This window comes from Lycorma delicatula, chromosome 10 (assembly GCF_047948215.1).
Source record: "Lycorma delicatula isolate Av1 chromosome 10, ASM4794821v1, whole genome shotgun sequence".
In the NCBI taxonomy this organism is placed as follows: Eukaryota; Metazoa; Arthropoda; class Insecta; order Hemiptera; family Fulgoridae; genus Lycorma; species Lycorma delicatula.
In genome coordinates, this window is record NC_134464.1 from 43,553,139 (window position 1) to 43,575,557 (window position 22,419).

General features: G+C 27.9%; 1 protein-coding gene across 6 annotated transcripts in view; it reads right to left on the reverse strand.

The window, feature by feature from the left end:
• Positions 1-22,419, reverse strand: part of LOC142331504 (uncharacterized) — a 517,182-nt gene that overhangs the window by 401,176 nt on the left and 93,587 nt on the right. Inside the window, exons 24-26 of one of the 6 annotated variants that reach the window (XM_075377452.1) lie at positions 21,998-22,058; positions 18,186-18,301; positions 8,791-9,726 (exon numbers count right to left, since the gene is read on the reverse strand). The exons of 3 other annotated variants lie outside the window; for them this stretch is intronic. In XM_075377452.1, coding sequence (XP_075233567.1) covers positions 9,586-9,726; positions 18,186-18,301; positions 21,998-22,058 — 318 coding nt within the window. In that variant the 3' untranslated portion in view covers positions 8,791-9,585. Of the gene's footprint in view, positions 1-8,790; positions 9,727-18,185; positions 18,302-21,997; positions 22,059-22,419 lie in introns of those variants that run through there. 2 more of the 6 variants (XR_012758012.1, XM_075377454.1) reach the window with 2 other exon arrangements.

The following is a 22,419-nucleotide window of genomic DNA, read 5'->3' on the forward strand; positions in this document are numbered from 1 at the left end:
GATAAATGGTCATACGTAAATCTTTAGTATCCTATTTTGTAATATGGTGATAGCATTCATAGAACCAGGTCGTGTTAGTTATTTTAACAATGCACATTTTTCCTACTGCATTTACAATGTTTTTCTTCCTTTTGAGGGAGGGGGCCCTCAGCTAAACAATGTTAATAATAATAATTCACTGAACAGCATAACAAGACACGGTAATAGTTTAAAACCGTTAAATATTAAACTAATGAGTCATTTAACATTTAAGATTTCAAATTTTTAAAACATTACCCATAAAGAACTGAAAGAATGTATTTATATATTCAATCAGATTTATATTAATATGAGATATATCTTAATGTTAAGAATGTGTTTGTTAATATCATTCTAAGGATTACATAGTAATCCATTCTATGCAAAGTGAGTGGTTCCTTTAATTCAAACCCACTTCCACCTTCTGCTATCCTTGAACCGAACCAAGGATTAGGTTTGAATAGTTTTCCCCTATTTTAAAAGCAGTAGATAAATAAATAAATCTTTATTTTGATTGGCACATAAAAATATACATTATAAAGATCATGTCAATGATTGAAATGGGAAAGAAATTAAGAGTCAACAGGATTGAAGACATGGAAATATTTGAACAATATTTAGAGGAAATTTTATGCATAATTAAGGACATTTTTTTAAATAGTTTAAAACATTTGTAGTAATTCCAGTAAAAATTTAAATGAAAAAAAAAATCCACCATGCGATGAACAAGTTATATATATATATATATATATATATATAGAGAGAGAGAGAGAGAGAGAGAGAGAGAGAGAGAGAGAGCAAGAGAGGGTGGGTGAGAGAGTGAGGGTGGGTGAGAGAGAGTGATTGGACGGGAGGGGGAAAGAGAGAAATTGAGAGAGGGAGAAAATGAGAGAAAAAGTTTATTTGTCACGTAAAAATTCATGTAACAAAAATATTTGTTTAATTAGAGAATAAAGGCTAACAAAAATATAATATTTTGACCCATTATTTAATGCAAGGGTTTGATGTCTAAATAAATGCTTGAAATCAGTATTCTCAAAATTAAAATTAATTTGTATTTTAATTATGAATAAACACATTCAAAAAATATAACACTAAGAACCAAACAAAAAAAAAAAGTGAAATTTTTATACACTGAAACTGAATTAATAACAACCAACCTGAAGGTCCTTAAGATGGTAAATGGCATGTTTTCTTACAGTCTGATAGTTTCCAGAACACCTGGAATGAATGTTTCATGAAGCTAATAACTATAGAAATTAATGTCAATTAAAATTTAAAAAACCAACCCTTAATTTATCACAGACTTCAAAAAACAAAATGCACTAGTCTTTACTTTAAAATTTGTTAATTGTGGATTAAGCCTACAAAAATGTAACCTGTATAAAATAAAGCCTTTTACAAGAAAATGACACGTGAGAAAACTGCGTCTGATAAAAACAAGAAATGTGAAGAAAAAATGTAAACAGACTGACACAGCTGTCAAAAATAAATACTCTTTAAAAAAAAAAGGAAGTACACATTACATTCTTTAAACTAATTTTCTTTAATTTGTAACATGTAAATTCTTTTTAACATCACAATTATGTCAGGGTATACATCATTATTTTACAACAATCTAACACTATCCAACTAATGATAACAAGAACAAAAAAATCTTCAATTTTCAAAATAGATCATGTGAATTTTCAAAAAATTTATAGCCTTCTATTAAATTATATGGAAATAACTTATAACAAGACCATAAAAGGAACTTCTTCAACAAAGTTAATCATCAAAATCATTAGCTCATCTGATGAAGAATGACATTTCACTATTCTTTTGAAGTAAAATAAATGTTTTTCTGAAAATTATTTTATTATGTAAATAATTCTATCTTTTCTACAAACATTAAATATGATCTCAATCAAACAGTAAATATAAAAAAAATCAGAAGATCTCTCCCCAAGTCAAGATTACTGCTTGCTCCAACTGCTATTAATTTAAAAATATTAAACTGAAAGTAAGGGGTCAACGAAAAAGGTTGCAGCAATTAAAAATATTCATATCTCCCATGTAATTGAGTATTAATTAGAATTGCAGTATATCAGGATTTATTAAGTTTTTAGATGTGATTTTAAGCTGATGCACACAATGAAATAATGCCTCTGCGCCACAGACGGTGCAATAGCGACAAGTTCAGCAGCACATTTTGTGCAAAGTTGATTATTGGCTGGATGTTTGCAGAGCGAGCAATGAAGTGGTTTTTAAGGTTAGCGGAATATAAATCAGTTCAACGGACCTTCCAGCATGTTTATGGCAATGATCCTCCTCATGCAAACATCATTAGTTGGTGGTATGAACAGTTTAAGGAATCTGTAAACGTGGTAGTGAAAAAGTCCCCCAGACAGCCCAAAATGAGTGAAGAAGCAGTTAAGCGTATTTGCCAAATTAAACCAGATAAACCAAATTGAACAAGCCATTGCTGTAATGTTTAACAAGATGGTGTGCTCCCACACTTCAGCCTAGATGTTCGACAAGCTCTCAATGAAAGATTCCATAATTGTTGGATTAGTAGGGCTAGTCCTGTGCTTTGGCCTCCGAGAAGCCCAAATTTGATATCCCTTGACTTTATTCTATGGGGATACATTAAAAATATTATCTACAGTGAAAAAATCAGGGATGAACAACATTTAAGATAATGGATCACCACTGCTATTGCCACAGTTACGCCTGCAATGATCCAGCAGACCTGGGCAGAAGTTGATTATCGGCTGGATGTTTGCAGAGCGACCAATGAAGCTTATATTGAAACATTCTAAGCTATGTAAAAAAATGTTTTGAGTTGGTAAATTTAGAAAAAAATACTTATTTGATTAGTAGTTTGAGATACAACTTTTTTAAATTGCTGCAACCTTTTTCGATGACTGTATTTGATTCAGTTTTAGAATAAATCATGTGTTTATTTTATTAATTAAAATGTTTATCAACAATATATCTTCAAAATATAAGTTAAAAAAAAATTGTTTTAATTAATTTTCCCAAGGAATGACACACAAAATAATGAAGTTGTAAATTTAACCACACTGAAATGTTTGAATAGGATATTAATAAAAGAAAATAGTTTATGGATAAAAAAATTTAAATACAAATAATAAATATACATAAACAAAAAATTATTAAACATAAAATCAATTTTCACAAAATCTGTAAATAAAAAACAAATTAATATACTTTGTTTTGATTTAGGATGTCTATAGATTTTTAATATCTCAAAATGTCTAAACAAAATTTTTAACTTCTATTAATAAATAATAAAATATTATTTTTACATTAAATAATCTAATCATGGAGATGCTTATATATTCTGTATTTTAATGGGTCATATAATAATTCTTAAAGTAATAAAAACATAATGATGTTAATATTAGAAAATAAAAACGTGTTATCTTGGCACTTTATCTATCTAATTAATGGAAGCTGAAGAATAATTGCAAGTAAGAGGTAATTTATTATTAGGAATTAAATAATAATACTACTTATTTTAACAATCTACTACCATAATGAATTAACATTGTGAAAATAAGATACATTTAACAAATAAAGTATTTTAATACAGAAAGCATTATTAGAAGTATTGTGACTAGTCACTTTTCAATACTTGGTACTGAAATATTTAATGAATTTTAAATTAAGTATTTTTAAAATTTAAATTGAGATTATCCAAAGTTAACGCAAATAGCGCTGTATTTAACCAGCCACTTATCAACATAAAAAAAATTATTACGTGAAACTGTAATAAGATACCAATGTATTTTGGAAAATCACAGTACAAACATGGATAAAAAAACATATTATATGCCCAGAAAGATCTAAAAGCTACTAATTGTGACAAATTCTTATATCAGTGGATGTGATAGGTTCACATTAATAACTTTTTGACTATGTAACAGAAAAACAATCATCAAAGATACTGCCCGTGAAAGATGAAAGTATATTTACATATTGTAAAAGCAGCATTAGAAAGAAACTCTTTGAACAATGTATTTTTGATTAAAAAAAAACAAATATATATTATATATATATATATAAAACAAATATCCACCACTCTAGAAAAATGAAAGAACACGGGCGCTAAAAAGTTGATTAAGTGTGCCCTCTAAATGGGCTATTCGAAACGAAAAAAAAACAAATATCCATTGAAAATTTTTTTGAGAGATCTTTGTCAATTATTAAAAATAGGACTGAGCCCAAACTCATTAAATTACTTTGAACTGTTCTTGGGTGGCTCTTCAGTTTCTGGAGTAATAGCATATGAGATTTGATAAAAAAAATACTGGAATTTTAATTTTTCTCAAAAAATCTTTATTCATTGTTCAATAATGATTATGTAAACTTCAAATTACTCCTTTTCAGATATAATACATTTGCCAGTCTTTTTTTCAATCTTTGAAGCACCTCTAGAACACAATTTCCAGTAAGGTGTTTACCTCCTTCATTCTGTCTTTTATCTCTTCAATGTTGACAAAATGTTGTATTTCATAGTACTTTTCAGCTTGGGGAATAGGAAGAGATCACAGGGCGCTATGTCCCATGAACACAGAGGCTGATGCATCATAATGATGTTGTTTTTGGTCAGAATTCACGAACAAGAGTGAAGAGTGAGCAGGTGCATTATCATGAAATGTTTCGTCACAAATTCGTGTAAAACTTCTAGTCAATAATCCTTATTGACTCTGTGATAGTAATTCAACAATTGTCCATAATCATTTTCTTCACTTTTTCGAGTTGTCATTAGATGTTGATGTGCAGACACAGTCAGTGTGCTCATCAACTTCATCACAACCCTCTTGGAAACATTTGTACCACTTGTAAACGCTTGTTTTATTCATAGAAGAATCATCAAAAGCAACATTCAACATTTCCAATGTGGTGCTCTACTTTATTCCATTCTTACAGCAAAATATAATGCAAATTCTTTGTTCCATTTTTTCTACAAGTTAAAAATCATCCACCACACCAAAACACACATAACCTTTTCAACAGCCAAAAATAAAATAAGTAACCAATATGGCTACCGATGTAAACATGTAAGGGACAAGGGTACCAACACAAAAAAAAACTCTGACAACTGGACTTACACAGCCTGGGAAATTTTAAAATTCTGCATATTTTATCAAGCCTCATATTTTTTAACCAAAATCAAATATATTATTGATAAGTTGTTTCTTCAGAATAAGAATTTCTTATTTCCTGAGGGATTTTGGGAAGAATCATGGGTACCTGGATCCTGGAGAATTTGACTTTTCTGTGAGTAGCGTCATTTTGTATCATCCAAGGGTTAATATCTTCTTTCAACATTCACCCTTTCTGTTATCCTTCATTTATCCAGTAACAATGAGCAACTGCTTAGGATGTAAGGACTTTTAGGGTAGTCGATCCATAGTGTGGTCTGGAGGAGAAAGCTCCCTGCAGGCCACCTAACGAAATGTACTTGGGAATACATTAAGTGACACAATAATTATGAAGTACCACAAAATAACCTAACACTACTTAGTTACATAGCAGGAGCATATGATTCACAAACAAATATATTATTTGGCAATGTATAATAATAATATACAAGAATGAGATTCAGCAAAATTCTAAATAAAAAGGCATAATTATTATAGTTTATAAAATGAAGAAAGACATTCATTACCTGTGAAAGTACCAAAATAAAACTACGTTAATTTAATTTTCCTGAAAATATCTTGTTCAAAAAATGAATGTAAAAAAACAGTAAATGTCTATCCCTCAGAACAGTTATTTCATTACATTCCCAACTGCAGAGCTGTTCTGACTCAGAATATAAATTTATATCAAACTTTTAATACTAAAAATTAGTTTTTTATAGGTATATTTTTAATTCAGACATTTGAATCAAACAAATTGAACAAGAGATCTTGAAGTCTTTTAAAATCAACAAAAAGGGTAAAAAAATTTGTGTGGTTTTCAGCAGAAATTACATTAGTAGATTTTGCATGTAATTCATGTAGTAAAGTTACACAACATCGTAAAACTTATATATTCAGAATATAATTGCATACACATCCATAAATAATAACTTAAATTTATGAATCAAAATAATAAATTGTTTTTATCCTTCTTTTGGGAAGTCTCCTTTTTGTAGATTTTTGTTTTTTTTTCATGCTGGAAAATCTAGACTGAGACGGAAACTGCAGTGTAACTCTAAATTATCTTTCATGCAGAAATTTTTTTTTAATAATTTAAAAAAATATTTTTATTTGTTTTATTATGGATAACAAATTACTGTAACTACATTTTGACTTTACTGGGTGTTGTAATTTAGGTTTTATTAATTATTAATTATCAATATGAAATCTATACTAAATAAACTCAGAGTAGCATATAACTAAGATTAGCAATCGTACTAGTTTTTTGTCAAAATATTATCAAATAACAGACATATTAAGAATCTTTAGACATCCTGATCAGAAATATCTAATATGATGTTAAAATAGCTAGTTATTAAAAATTTGTGTCAACACTTTGAAGATCACATTTATACACTAAGATGTCTAAAACTCTGAATAGAAAACAAATTCATAATAAAATTTGGTTGAATAACAAAACAAAAATTAGACACTGCAACGGCTGTTACTGTTTAATCATCTACAACAGTTAGATAAAAAACTAGTAAGTAAATTAAAAAAGATATACTCATACCATGTAGTTATCAGTTCTCTAGATCATACATTTTTGCAGATTTTATGAAGATTTAAGGAATGGGGTTTAGTTTAGTTATATTACTTTCAGTTGCAATAGAATATACTAGAAAAAAATATTTCTTTTTTTTTTTAATTCTTTGTTTCATAAATTTGTAAAAAAATATTTAAACAAATTAATTTACAACCTTTCTTAAACATTTTTTCAATTGTTTATGTTTTAGGAAGTTCAAAGTTGTACTTAATTTGAGAGAAAAAATCAATCAATATTATTAGGTATGCAGACTTAAAAATCACTTTTTTTATATATGTTTTAATATACTTATAGTGAACATCTAGTATTCATTAAATATATGCTTTATAAAATAATTTTGAAGATTTTTATCTGCGTTTTGTAAAATGAATAAAAAAAAATTTAAGAAATCAAACTTTTCTTATCCAATTTATACATATATTTCTTTCAAAAATAAAACATCACTGTTACAACCACTACTTCAAGTATTATAATTGCCTTTAAACATGCTGTATGAATCAAACTTTCAGAAATTAGTCTAAAGCAAATGAAATTGGACAAAATGTCTCTATTACCCAATACTGGAAATATTAGTGCTGTTTTCACTGTCAGTTAATCATTTATCCACTATAAATGATTATTGGAGAAAGTTACAGTAGGATGTTTACTATTCAAATTGAGAAATTAATGGAAGCAATAGCCGATTCAATAACAACAAAAATCATATATATACACCCACACTCAAGAAATCTCTAGAGAAATTAATCACACACTTATCAAATAATTTTTAACTAGAGAATGAAAATGAGGAAATCACAGTTAAACCACAATTCACTATTGTGCAATGAAATTTTAGTTTACTTAGGCAGTTATAAAAGCAAGTTCTGAAATTAAGCCCAATATCAGAATGAAGCATTGAAGTTCAAATGACAGATTAAAATTCTAATAAAACTGTTGAAATAGAAGTAAAAAAAAAAAACAAATCAATTTTGATGAAACTAAAATCTAGTTAATAAGCCACTATGCTTTAATACATGTACCATACTCTTTTCCATTTTTACATTCTCGCTGAAAACAAAATTATCATATAATGTTACCCTTGTGAAAAAAGAGCAACTTTATTTCAGATAATTGTTTCAGAGTTTTGAATTAACCACAATCAACAAGATATAACTGTAAACAAATTAAGAACACAATAAAATAGTCCTTCAGACTAGAATTAGCCATCTTTTCATAATTAAAGAAAAAAAACTTAATTGTAATAAAAATTAATGTTCCTCTTTTCAGCATTGCACGAACAATCTTCATCAGTAACTGCCATTGTGGTTGCTACACTACAAATCCAAACACAATTAAAATTAGTTTTTCAATTATTTTGAAAAAGATAAAAAAATTTTGTTAAAAAAACACTGGATTTTAAACATAGTTTCTAAATTGGTTGGTGATTTTGTTTTGAGAATGTGTATAAGAAGACAGAAGCTAAAATGCTTCACATTTTAAACTGTTAAAACATCCATAAAATTTATGGGTACGAATAATGCTGTCTATAATATTATTATGGAAAATGGAAGAACCATAGAAATGCTAATTATATTGTATATTGAATAATTCTCTGATAATTCATTTAGTTTTAAAAATAAAATAATAAAACTGGAAAAAAACAACAAATTAATTACCTATTTCTCCAAACGTTTTTGTCAATAAAATATGGATAAGTTTAATGCTAGCAATATAATATTAATAGTAATTTTAAATTGTACCAAAATGTAACAACTACTAACTATAAACAAGAAAAATGACACTATTGAATAGTTAACAGTTAAATGTAAATTCTTGAATGCAAAGGTAATCAAATGCTAATAAAAGCTACCTTACCAGTCTTTAAAATATTGACCAAACACAAGATAAAAAAAAGGAGTAAGTTTATTTAATATAAATCTAGTATGTATTAATACTAGAAAATGTTTTGAAAATTGAGAAATTAATTTTGTATTATGATACAAAATAAGAATGAATCAATATTCAGTATGAATTAAATAAAAAGAAAAGTAAAACTTCCAAAACAAAATTTTATTAAATACTAAGATTTTACATTTATAATACTAAATATTACTATTTGATAAAAGAAGTAATGGCTTACTTAATGAGGTACATTTAACAATTTTGTGTAACAGTTTTATGCTTAATTTCAAGCTGTAACATTAACATTAAAATTACATAAGTAAATTAATGCCAACATTAATATGTACACCATATGAATACAAGATTCCATATTTAACAATTATTAAAAAATAAGTATGTTAAATATATTGTATAAGCAAGAAAAAGATAAACTCATTACTTCTAAATAGAACAAAAGATATAAAATTTAATAGTCATGACATAGGATAAGAATTTCAATACCATTTAATATGATATAAATTTTAGATTAAAAAATTCACCTTATTATAAATCATTCACCCATAAAAATCAATTTTCTCTTTTAATAAAACCCACATAGTAATTCCTTTAACAATGAATGTTAAGAATTTAATGTATAAGTAAAATTCTGTACACATCTAAACCTTTCTTAATTAAAAATAAATTAGAAGTCTATGAACACAAATTAACAATAACACTAAATTTCAATTTAAAAAGAAATCTTGTTTGCAGTACACTAAACATCCATCAACTAAAAACAAATGGTTCTGGCTCAACCAAATCTTTGTTTTCATTACAAAAACATTGACATCTTCTTCTTTTTCTTCAATTTATCATATCTTTTATAAATTCTAAAACTTATCTCTTATTTATTTACGTTTCATTATTCTTAATATTAGTCTATAGTTTTTTGTTTTTTTTTACTTTTTAAATATATTTAGTCTGAGTTAACTTGCTGCCACCCAATGAAGGATCCATCATTCTTGACCAATCCGTCTGTCCTACAACGAAACCAATTGCTCTCATTTTTTCTTGTTCACGTCTCTCTTCCAAATCAGCCCATCTCACCTAAAAACATATAAAAAAGATATAAATCATCTAAAAGCTAGTGAAGAAATTATTATAAATAACAACACATTTCTATTAAGTAAATTATATCAGTTATAATTTATTCTTATTACAATCTGAATTACCGATACAATCTAATGTGGTTGGCACATAAAGCATGTTATAAAATATTACTATATAATTTTCAGAACAGATACTTTTTATAAGGCAGTTTGTTTCTTGTTTATACAGAAATCCATATTAAAAAAGTGAGATATAATGGCCCACAATAATAAAGAAAAACTAGATAAATAAATTATTGGTTAATCAGATAAATTCTAAGCAAGTCTATACCAGATCTATTTATACTAGTCATCTTATAAAATATTTATCTATATAAGCAACTCAGTTATCCTTTTTTAATAGCCTAAATAAGATAAATTAAACCTTGTTTCAATTTGATAAGCAGAAACAGATACTTCTTTAAGGTAGTGATACTTGAAATGAATACAGCTAATTCATAACCCCCCCCCCCCATATTCTTGACACCCCCATCAACCATCACAAGCAAAACACACAGTCTGAAATACAGACAGACTGTACAAATACAGTCTGAAATCTTGTTCCTGTTAATGCAGATTTGACCTTGGGAAACAGATAAAAGTCGCATGGTAGCAGGTCAGGCGAATAAGGCACATGGTCTAACACTGGGATGTTATACTTGGTTACAAACATCTTAACAGACGATGCGGTGAGCCAATGCGTTGTCCTGATGAAGAACCATTGACTTGTTCTCCCACAATTCAGGTTGTTTTTTATTATTTTTTCATGGAGTTAAGCAAGGACCTCAAGGTAGTAATGTTGATTAACATTCAGTAATGATTTGATCTTCAGGAACCCAGTGAAGGTACACAATCTCATGAATATCGAAAAAAACTATCATCATCAGTTTGAATTTTGATTTGCTCATTTGAGCTTTTTTAGCTCTCAGTAAAGTTAGGGCCTATTAATGCATAAATTGCTGCTTAGTTTACGGATCATAAGTAAAAAGCAAGATTCATCACATGTTATCACTCTTTCCAAGAAGTTTGGATCATTTTCAATGGCATTCAAAGTGGCAGAACAAACATTTTCACAAGCTTCTTTTTATTAGATTGTGAGAATTTTAGGCACCATTCTCGCATGTTAAAATTCTTATGTAAAATTTTCCATATGCATTCTCTGTCATTTCCTACAGTTCAGCAATCACACAAACAGTTAATACGACAGTCAGATCAAATCAGATTACCGATTTTTTCAATATTTTTACCCGTTTTTGATGTGGAAGGGCGACCCAGGTGAACATCATCTTTAACGTCATCTTGGAAACACTTAAACCACTCAAAAACCCATGCACATGATAAAAATTTATTACCATATACTTTTTTTAATCAAATATAAGTTTCAATAATAGTTTTTCCCAGTTTCATATGAAATTTCACAAATCTTTGCTCTAATAAAACACTTATCATTTTTTCGGCAAAACAAAAAAACAGATGTTATTCAAACAAAGGTCACGGCCAGACTAATATGTCTACAGAAACTGGAGTGGCAACAATCAAAAGAGAAGGCTTCAAGCTACACAGCTGTTGGTCATATGAATTTGGCGCAAGTGCAATTCTTCTGTAGCATCATTAGTCTTGTTTAATAGCTACACCTCGTATCATAGTTAAAATAATTTTACAGGTTTTTTCTGCAAAAATGTGAGGTATAAGGTCAGAATGTACTAATATTAATGAATTTAATGATAAAGAAGGTAATAATTTATTTTATCTTTTCTAGTTTACTATAAAAGAATAGATGTATTTAAATACTTCATTTAACAATGTAGGTAAGTTTTATAGCCACACGTAACAACATAATTATGGCAGAATAAGCTTTGATCAATTTATCTTCTACAGCAACAAGCATGTTTTAAAATTTAAATTTCATCAAGAAAATCACAGTATGAATGAGATAATAGCAGCTAGGTAACTAGGCAATGTTCAAAAAAATTAAACAAGGACAAATTTTAAATAATCAGATCTATGTGAGTAAATGCCTATAGTCTTATATAAAGATATTAACAGGTATCTATATTTATAAATTAGCAAGTAACAATGCACGATCATTATAGAACACGACCCAGTAATAATAACAGCCTGGTTTGAAGGTATGAATAATTCAAACAAGAAATGCTCATTTAATCTCATCTTATCTTTTTATTATAGTTATTATGTTTCTATAAAACAAAAGATTGACCAGAATAAACAGTAATAAATAATTGGCTGTTCATTACTTCCAACTGATTTAAGAGCATCACTTTGAGAAATACTCTAAAAATGAAACATCTTATTAATGTACAATGAATCAGACTAACCTTACTGATACTTTTATATGATATATGTGTTCAAAAAAGACTGAACCTTTGTAGTAGCGCACTAACCAATGTAAAGAGCTTGTTCCAACAAGTCATGCCTAGGTGGCTACTTTCGAAAGTATAACACCATTCACAGGTTACACTATCCTTGATAGTTTTTGAGCTACAGCAATTGGAGTAAACAAGTGTACTACTCTCTATCAGATTTTAAAAAAGTTAAAGTACAAATATCTTGAAGAACATGTGCTGGTGTAAAAACTTTGGTCCAAACTTTTTAAACTTTCAAAGAGACATTTAAAAAGCTTCAACAAGCATTTTTGGAATACCATATGAGTAGATCACATTGCTGCAAATTATTCAATCATTTTAAAGGGGACAGAACACTGACCTTTAAGATCCAAGTTCTGCATGATCTTCCATGGGAATAAACAAAAATACTGATGTAGTTCAGTAGCTTAACTGTCCAAACGACTGCTGAGAAGCAATCAGCAGGAGGAGGAGAATCAGCATAGAATCATGCCATGCAATCAATCAGGAAAACTTCAGCATTGCATTTGCGATCAACAATTAGAAAGACAATCATCATGTTAACATCACATCACTTCTTGACTACACTACCGCCATCAAAACCTTTGGTTGGGGAAAGGATCCCCCACAAAAAAAGCTTGTATGGTCAAACACGAAGATAATAATTTTTTTTTTTTGGTTGGCAACGCTTGGTCCACAATGAATTTTTTCTATGTGATCAGACAATAAAAAGTTCTATATACAAGTTTTACAATGTTTGAGGGATGGTGTGAACAGAAAGAGGTCTGAACTGTAGGAAAACCAGAGTTGAATATTGTACACCCTGACAATATACCAACTCACATTATTTCTTATTTGTCCCTTATTTGACAAAACACAGACGACAATCAATGGATATTACTTTGAAGGGAACAAGCCTAAAAAATATTGTAATTACATTGAGTATTAATTATACAAGTTTGATTTTTTTTAATATAAAAAATGGTCAAATGATAAAAAAAAATTAATCAATACTTTATACAATCATATTTGAATTCGTTTCAATAAATCTATTTTTTATTTGATATAAAATATTTTTACATCCATCAGAAATATTTAATAATTTTTACTAAAATTATAATACATTATAATACTAAAAAAAAAAATTGTAACAAAAAATATGCGGATGACAGTCACAAACAATTTATGTAGATACTATCAAATAAATATTAATAGTCAGAAAATAAGGTTCTCTATTAAACTATTATCAGTACACTATAAGACAGTGCTTTCTGAAGTTCATTATATTGACCTTAACCAACAGAATAATTAATCAACCAAAAGTTACATTTTTCTATTTGGCTAAAACTATTTGGCAAACAAATGTAATTTTTCAGAATTAAAAGTATAAAAACGGTTCCTGCATTCTAAGCAGAGCAAAAAAATAAGTAGAAGATGGTTAAGTAAATTGGTTTTTATAAATAAAAGTGACAGCATAATTAAATGATAGTGGTAGATAATTTACTCAACTCCAATTTAATCATTTTTTGTATAACCTTACTAGTCACTTTGATTTAACTATTATTTGCAGAATATTTATTTATAGTGTTGTAGCAAAACTACTTTAAAAATTCCTTCTTTTTTTAACTTAATTTTTTTTCAATTTTCATTTAATTTTTCAGAAAATACATAATCAGTCATAAAGAACACAACACAAATTTTCCTGCATTATTATTAAAATTCCAAAACAATGATCTATTACAAGTAAATTTATTTTAATTTACTTTTTAGAATTATCATTCTATGGATGGTGTATAACAGGCATCCGAAAATTAAAATAAATTTATTTATTTTAACTTTTTCAAGTTTTATAAAACAAAATCTATTATCTATTTGTTTTCCCTGTGACTTCTATTCCCAATATGTTCATAAAAACATTTATGAACATACATTAATACTTTATAAAATAAAATAATTATCAGTAAAAATAAAATTCATACAGCCATCCCCCAACACCGATTATAATAAATACTATAACATAAAAATCATGTGTATTAATTTAAAAAATTTTTACAATACAAAAATATTTTTAAGAAAAAAATAAAAGTAAAAAAAATGTGTAGACATGAACCTGAGATTTCTCAATTATGAAACTGCAGGATTGCCACTTGGTTACAGCTGATGTGATTGTAGATATATAACATATATAAATAAACTATTTGAATCACTGAAAATCTTTAAATGGAGTAAAATTGGAAGCTGTCATTTTTTATTTAAAGAAGGGACCCCCCTCCAACCACTCTGCAAAAGGGCATCAATAAACTCCATTGTAAACTGACTGCCCGTCTTTATAATAGTAATAGCACTACATCAAATACTTTGTCTCTGAATGTACATAACTTAAAAATCCCACAGTCAAACAAATTATATGATATGAAGTCAATAAAAAACTTAGCAGATCCCAGTAATCACCTTGCTTTAGAAATATGTCCGTAATAAAATAAAAGATTAACGAATACATAATGCATACATAAAGATGTGAAAAGTAAAAATAACAATGCCTGATAAAAATTGAATGACACTTATTGAAAAATTCACCAAAATATTGGCTAAATGAGTAATTTTTTTGTTAATAGTAAAAGATTCATTATCCTTATTAAGTCAGTTTTATCAGATTTTCAAAGTAGACAAGAAGTAATAAAAAAAATCATTGTATACAAATTCAGAATATCTACTTATTAATTATTACATACACACTTTTAGAAATCTTATAAATTAACAGTTTTACGACAAATAATTAATTAGTCACAATGAGAAATTTAAATTTTCGTTGTTTAATGTTGAAGACAAAGTTCACATTTTTCAAAAAAGATTAATTTTAATTACACTATAAACATTACAAGTGTAGGCAAAATTACATTTGCAACATTACAAGTGTGTGTGTTTACAACCTCTGTCAGGAACATACAAAAAAAAATTTAACTACAATTTCACTTCTAATAAGAACAATAAATACAAATGTCTAAACAAAATACAAGGTCTGTTGTAAAGTTTTAAGAAAGGTACTGTCACTGCTCAACAGGAGAGGGTAGGTTTGTCTGCAGGCATGAAAGGGAAAGGAAAGCTTGTTTTGTGTCCTTGAAATGTCGTGAAAACATCACCCACAATATATATATTCACTAGTGAGTGGCAGCCTGGTGAGTGAAGACATGTTTTCAGTTTTCAGTGAATTACTGATTTTACAAAAAATGAGTTTGTGCCAAATTTTCTTTGAAAACCAGGAAATCAGCTATGGAGACTTATGGACTCTTAAAAACAGCTTTCAGGGATAAATGTCTTAGCCGGTCAAATGATTTTATCTGATTCAACAGATTCAAAGATGCCCACAAATCAGCTGAAGATGACCCTCTGGTCAAAAGATGAATCAGTCGAAGATGAAAAACCACTTCCAAAAACCAATAAAAACATTATGAAAGTTCAGGATTTAGCACATTCTCAACATAGACAAACAATTAAGGGGATGGCTGATAAATTGAATTTAAGTTTCTACGTGGTTCAGTCAATTTTAACGGAAGATTTGAACATGTGCCAAGTGTTCGTGAAATCCATTCTGAAATTGCTGTCAGACCAGCAGAATTAACACCAATTTGACGTGCTCCAAGAACTGATTAATCTGGGAAACAGACCCAGATTTGTTAAGTAGGGTAATTACAGGTGACAAATCACGGGTTTACAGGTATGACCTAGAAACAAAGGCACAATCATTACAGTGAAAAGATCCAAGTTCGCAAGTTCGCAATTTCCACAAAAGCACGACAAAGTCGGTCGAATGTGAAGGCAAATGTTGGTGGTTTTCTTTAATTCTGCAGATATCAAGCATGACAAATTTTCTCCAAGAGGACAGTCAACCAAGAATACTATAAAAGTATCGTGCAGATACAATACTTGATCAAGATTAATATTCTTGAAAATATGCAGAATAACAGGCCTGCACTCTGGTGAGACAAGAATTGGATCTTCACCACAATCACGCAGTGATTCAACCCCCCCTCCATTCACCTGATTTAGCCCTGCCGATTTCTAGATGTTTCCTAAACTGAAATTTTTGCTGAAAGGGAACCAATTTGCCTCAATTGAAAAGGCATCCAAACAAATATGGAGAGGGTTCTTAATACCCGTAAGATAGAAGATTTCCAGGAATGCTTACAAAAGTGGAAACACTGTTGAAGTCTGTGGAAGTCAGTGACTGTCAGTCTGTGACTGTGAGTCAGTTAGAAGGAGATCCATCACAATAGCCATTTTGAAATTACAAGCCATCTTAAAACTTTCAAAACACCTTCTGTATGTACATAAAATAAAAACTAAATATACAATGTATTCCTTCTTATATTTTAGAAAACTCAAAAAATAAATCTATTTTATGCACAAATTTTTTTCATTATCAATTTTAAAAAAACCAAAAACATGATAACATTACACAATGATAACTGTAATACAGTTAATGTATATTTGTAGACAGTTTACAAAACAGCCATCCTTATCACTATCAGTTTATCCTTTCACTGTCAAAACTAACACTACATTTCTCTAAAATGAACTTTGCTAATACAATTCCTGTGTTAAGAATATAAATGGAAATATAAACATTTAAATTACAAATATCAATGTAAAACTGAGTATATAAGAGGGAGTCCATGATAAGTCCATGCAAAGTCAAGAGACGATTATCATAGTACATTTTTGAAGTCATTCTTAGTTTCCCGTATTCTATGAGAAGCATATACAAAGTTTCAGTCACATAAATTCATAATGCTCTTGTTGGCAGTCAATTAAGTTGATCAAGAATTTTAATTAAAGACAAAAGAAAATTTTGTGTGGCGATCAAATATTACTTAACGAGACAAAACTGTATAAGAGAATAAAGTCAAGCTGGATACACTGTAGTAAGTCAGTTCCATCGATTAAAACCATTTACAAGTGGTTTGTTTATTTTCAGCATGGTAATATGAGCTCAAACAATCCTGTATGTTTCGAATGGCCTGTTGAGGTTACAACTATGGAGAATATTGTGAAAAAACCCATATTATGATGATTGTGGTTAGAAAACTGAAAACGGGTACGATTGCTAAGATGATAAGACATCTCAAATGAAAGGTAAGTCATACTTTATATGAATATCTATATATGCAAAAACTGTCCAAAAGATACGTCCCCAACTTGCTCAAAATTAAACAAAACTAACAACGAATAAACATTTTTAGCATAGTTTGTAGCTGCTTCAACTTAATACATAAGAGAGGAATTTTTGCACTGTTTCATAACAGCTGATGAAATTTGAATAAATCACAAACAAACTGAAACCAAAGAACATTCAAATCACTGTCTTTAGTGATTTTCATGGCATAATCTTACTTGAAGTTAAAACAACAACTGGACAGTATTAAGCAATCTTTACTGGATTGTCTAAACGAGGAAATAAAGAAAAAGTAACCCAATTTTTCACAGAAAATTCACCACTTTAGTCTTCTGAATTAAAACAGCAATATTATTTGAATTATGCTACAAAATTCTTCTAAATCTCCCCAACTTATCAGATTAGCATCATTGGACTGTTATCTGTTTCCAAATATAAAGAGGTGCTTTCTCGAAAGAGATTTATATGAAATGAATAAATTGGAACATCTGTCTACTTTGAATACTTGGTTAATCATATTATAAGGATGGGATAAAAAATCAACACTGGATTAAGTGTATACACTTAAAAGGAGATTATGTTGAGAAAAAAAAGATCTTTACTGAAACACTATCTTTATTTTTGTGATGAGCATGAAATACTCCTCATGTATATAAGATTGTAACAAATAAGATAGACTGTAACAAAAAAGTATACATGATTATTCATTTTTAGACTGTTGATTTTTTTCTTTGTATTTACAATTACCATACTAGTAGAATAATTTTAGAAAGATAAAAGATTATAAGCAGGAATTGTACAATATAACGTAAAAATATTTTTTGACAGTGATTAGATTAACTGATAAAAAACTAAATAAAAAAAAACTCATATGATGCATACCCTTTTCTTCCCAGGAGTTAAAGGTTTCGTTGATTCATAATAATCTTCAGGTAATTGTAACCAATCTTTTATTGAATTATCAGGCCGTCTTGCTTTCACTAGACCATCAAGTTTGTCTGAAACAATTTCATAATTTCAGTCCAATCTTAAAAAAAAATGTTTAAATAATAACTGAAAATGATAATGTTATACATCTTTCATTATTATTAAATATTACCGTGTTCATTTCAGTAATACAATTCAAATTAATAATAAAAATAATGAAACCTGCATTCCAGAATCTTTTAGAACTTATCCAGTAATCCCAAGGTAAATTAGTAAAAAATTAAGTTTTATTTTATTGTAGGATAAGATATGGCAAGTTGTACTAAAATGGAATGAAATCTTTTTTAATTATTTAATAAAATGAAAATTTCTTTATCTTGTGAAAGGATAGAAAAAAAGCAAGTGTTACAGTTAGGTTTAATTTTAATTCATAAACATTCAAACATTCCTTATTAAATTTCTTGTTTGTGCACATAATTATAAATATTTTTTTTTTTTAAATCAATCTTTCAAGAATGGTTAATTATAAATATGTATGTATACACACACACACACACACACACACACCCACACACCCACACCCACACCACAAAAATTATATCAACATATAAGGAATATTAGAAATATTAAAATGCTAGAATATTAGGAAAAATTAAAATGGAATGTCAGCACATGAATAATTATTTCTTGGACAATAAAAAAAAAGAATTACTAAACCATATTTATATACAAACAAACTATAAAAAATTGGGTTTGAGAAGACATTTAATTCTACACACTCAAAGCCCGATAGTTTCAAAACAAAATGACAACAAAATCTAAAAAATTATTACATTTAAAAATGGGATATAAGATCAGAGATCAAAGGTAGCCAAATTTTCCTGAATATTATTACTACAGTCACTTTAAGAGAAATAAAATAATATTAAAAACGAACATTTTTGAGCACACTTTCATGAATAGTAGTAGTTCCTTTTTTTTAAAATCAGTATTTATTTAAAAGCATATTTAGCCTGACACAAATTAAGATTTATTTTCGCAGCCTGTAATAGTCTAATAAATGAAGATTTTCTGATCTAAAAAACACATATATTAGAACAAAGATAATACAGAGTTAATGACAGCATAAAAACAATGATATAATGTAAATAGTAATACCAGGAATTCTGGTTCTGAAAGTAATATCAGAATTTTATTAAAATACTATTTACCATAATGAAGCATACAAAACTGACAGATTATAATCAATAACCTGTAACATGAAAACTTTATATCGGTAATGCGTACGAGGAATAATTTTTTAGATTAGTATTTTTTTAGAGTAGTATATCTTTTGAATGAAAAATATACAAGTAGCATTTTTTTTTCGTTAAAAATCATGAGCCAAAGCTTTTACCAATTTTTGTTAAACTAGTAAGAATGGTTTTAGATATATGTTAAAAATGAACTGTTCATTACTATTAATACTTCCATAATGATAACAGATATAATAAAGTAAGGATAAATAAAAAATTAATTTTTTTTAAATGATGTTACTAGTCAATGTTAAAATAATCAAAAGGGGGCAGAAAGAGATAAATGGAATGAAAATCGCCTGAACTGAATTTTATTTTCATATAAATGTCAATAAATCACTCCAAGAAAGCATTAAAAAATTGTTCCTCTTTATGACCACACCAGTATGATGAAATAAGTGGATTCTGAGTGTGGTTTGGACTAGGGACAGTGAAGGCTACTTTAAAATAATTAAAAAAACTGGTTCCTTTTAACCTCAAAGGAAAGGCAAATGTGACTGTAAAAGAAAATCTACTCCAATACAGGATCGGTTATTAGTGGGACAAAGTAAACTTGACCTAAACTATCTGCAATGGACTTAAATCAAGAATTAGCACTCAGCAGAACAGATTTACACATCACAACTGTTATACACCAACTTCTTGCAGCTGGATGGAAAGCTCATCAGCCAGTTAGATAGCAGTTTTTAACACCAGCAATGTGCAAAACAAAAAAAAAACTTGTGGGCCAAAGCACACGCTAAACGGACCAAAGAAGACTAGAAAAATGTTGTATTTTCTGACAAGTCACATTTTTATGTTTAGAAGCAAAGAATTTCATATAAAGAAAAGCATCAAATGAAACACATCATCGACTCATATCCAAAAATCAGTCAAATATCCCCAGAAAAATGTTGGGGTTTCACATTTGAAGGCTCTTGTTCATTACTTCCAGTAGATGGTATGTTGAAAGGTGATTGATATATCAAGATTCTGAAGGAAAAGCTTGCGACACAATTTCAAAACAAATTCCCACAGGCAACAAAAAAATGGGAAAATTTTTCAAAGAAAAAAACCAAGTGCTCTCGTGGTCAGGCAACTACCCAGAATTAAACCCAATTGAACATTTCTGAGCAACAGTCAAAAACAACTCAAAAGAATTGTACACAATAATTAACTTCATTAAAGCTATAATAATATTGATATGGTTTTATGATGAAGAAATTAAAAAAAATATGTGGTACACACAAATTAAATTGATACACACATTATTGAATTGATGCCAAATTGTGTACATTACGTGATTAAGAATAAAGGAGAACATATTAATTACTAAATATTCACTAATTAGGATTTTTTCCTGATAGAATTACTTTTATTAAATAACATCTGTGTTCAGATTAATTTGTATGCTACTGTGTATATAATATATATTATACATAACTCAAATTTTATCTGTAATTTCCTAAGGTAGCATTATCTTTGCTTTCATACAAAATTTATGCAAACTTTTGATTATTTTCATTTGATTAGACTATTATGTTAAACCATTCCCTGTTTGCACCTGTCTTTGGAACCAAAACCTTTTTTAACAAAAATTCAAGAATGAACTTACTTTTTAATCATATGTAACAATTTACATAAACAAAATGTCATTACAAGTCTTGATAGAAAATAAACATTTTTGCACCTATTCATTTCAGATGAATGTAAAATAAAAAAATAATGAAAAATAGTAAAAATTTTAAATATGCTTCTTTTTTTTAAATTTCTATAAGGGTACATTAAAAAAAAAAACTATTTATAAACAAAATTATTGTTTAAAAAACTTTTCTGTTTTTTACATTTTTAATAGTGTTCCATCCTGGTTTATGAGTTACTAGCTATGAACGCATTTTAAAATTTAAAACAGAAATTAAAGCAAATAATGTTATTTTTATAAAAAAAAAATAATTATTAATGAAAGTTTTTTCCAATTTGTAGGAATATTATGTAATAAATTCATGGAGATTACTTGGTGGTAATTTAGCGATAAAAAAACTTCAGAGTTGGTCAAAAATTCAATATTAGGTTTGATAAAGCTTTTGTACAAAATGTTTTTTCAAATTTTGACCGAAAATATAAGAACTGATGAAACCTGAAGCAATTTAATTTATACAGAATAATCAATATTTATTAATAAAAATTTATAATTTACATTATTCAAATTAAAACATAAAATAATATATAATACGCACAATATATAATATATTACGCACAATGATATTTAATATATAAAAAATGTATAACATTAGATTAAATTTGTCAAAGATAAAAAACAAATTTATAACTAAAAAAATAAATAAAAATATAGACATATAAAACAAAAAAATAATTTAATAAATAGACAAAGCCTAAAAATACAACAAAAAAATGAACATTCAATAAACCCATTCATTAAAAAAAAGAAATAATGATAAGTATTAGTTTAGTTAAAATAAAAAGACAACTTACCTAATTTCTCGCCAGTGAACTCCATCTTGTCCCATTTGCTGGTGAACATAGCCTCGAAATCCTGTAGCAATAACTTATCAAACTGATCAAATTGAATAAACTCACAAAATTTTAACTCAAAAAAAGAAAGAAAAACCCCACGACCAAACAGCGTCACTTAAAATATTTTTCCTTTAATATAAAAGTGGTGGATAAAACGAAAAGAACAAAAATTTTTATGTAATATTTAACAACAAAATAAACAAGAGAAATTAATTATACAACAGGTAATTACTATTTTTATATAGAGATTAATTTAATCCTAAATATACTAATTAAACTTTGTTCTTTTGTACTTTATTGTTTTGAGAAAAAAATTCATTTAAAAAAAACCTTTAGAAACTATGCATTTTTCACTGTTTTCTCAGTAGTGCAACTCAAGT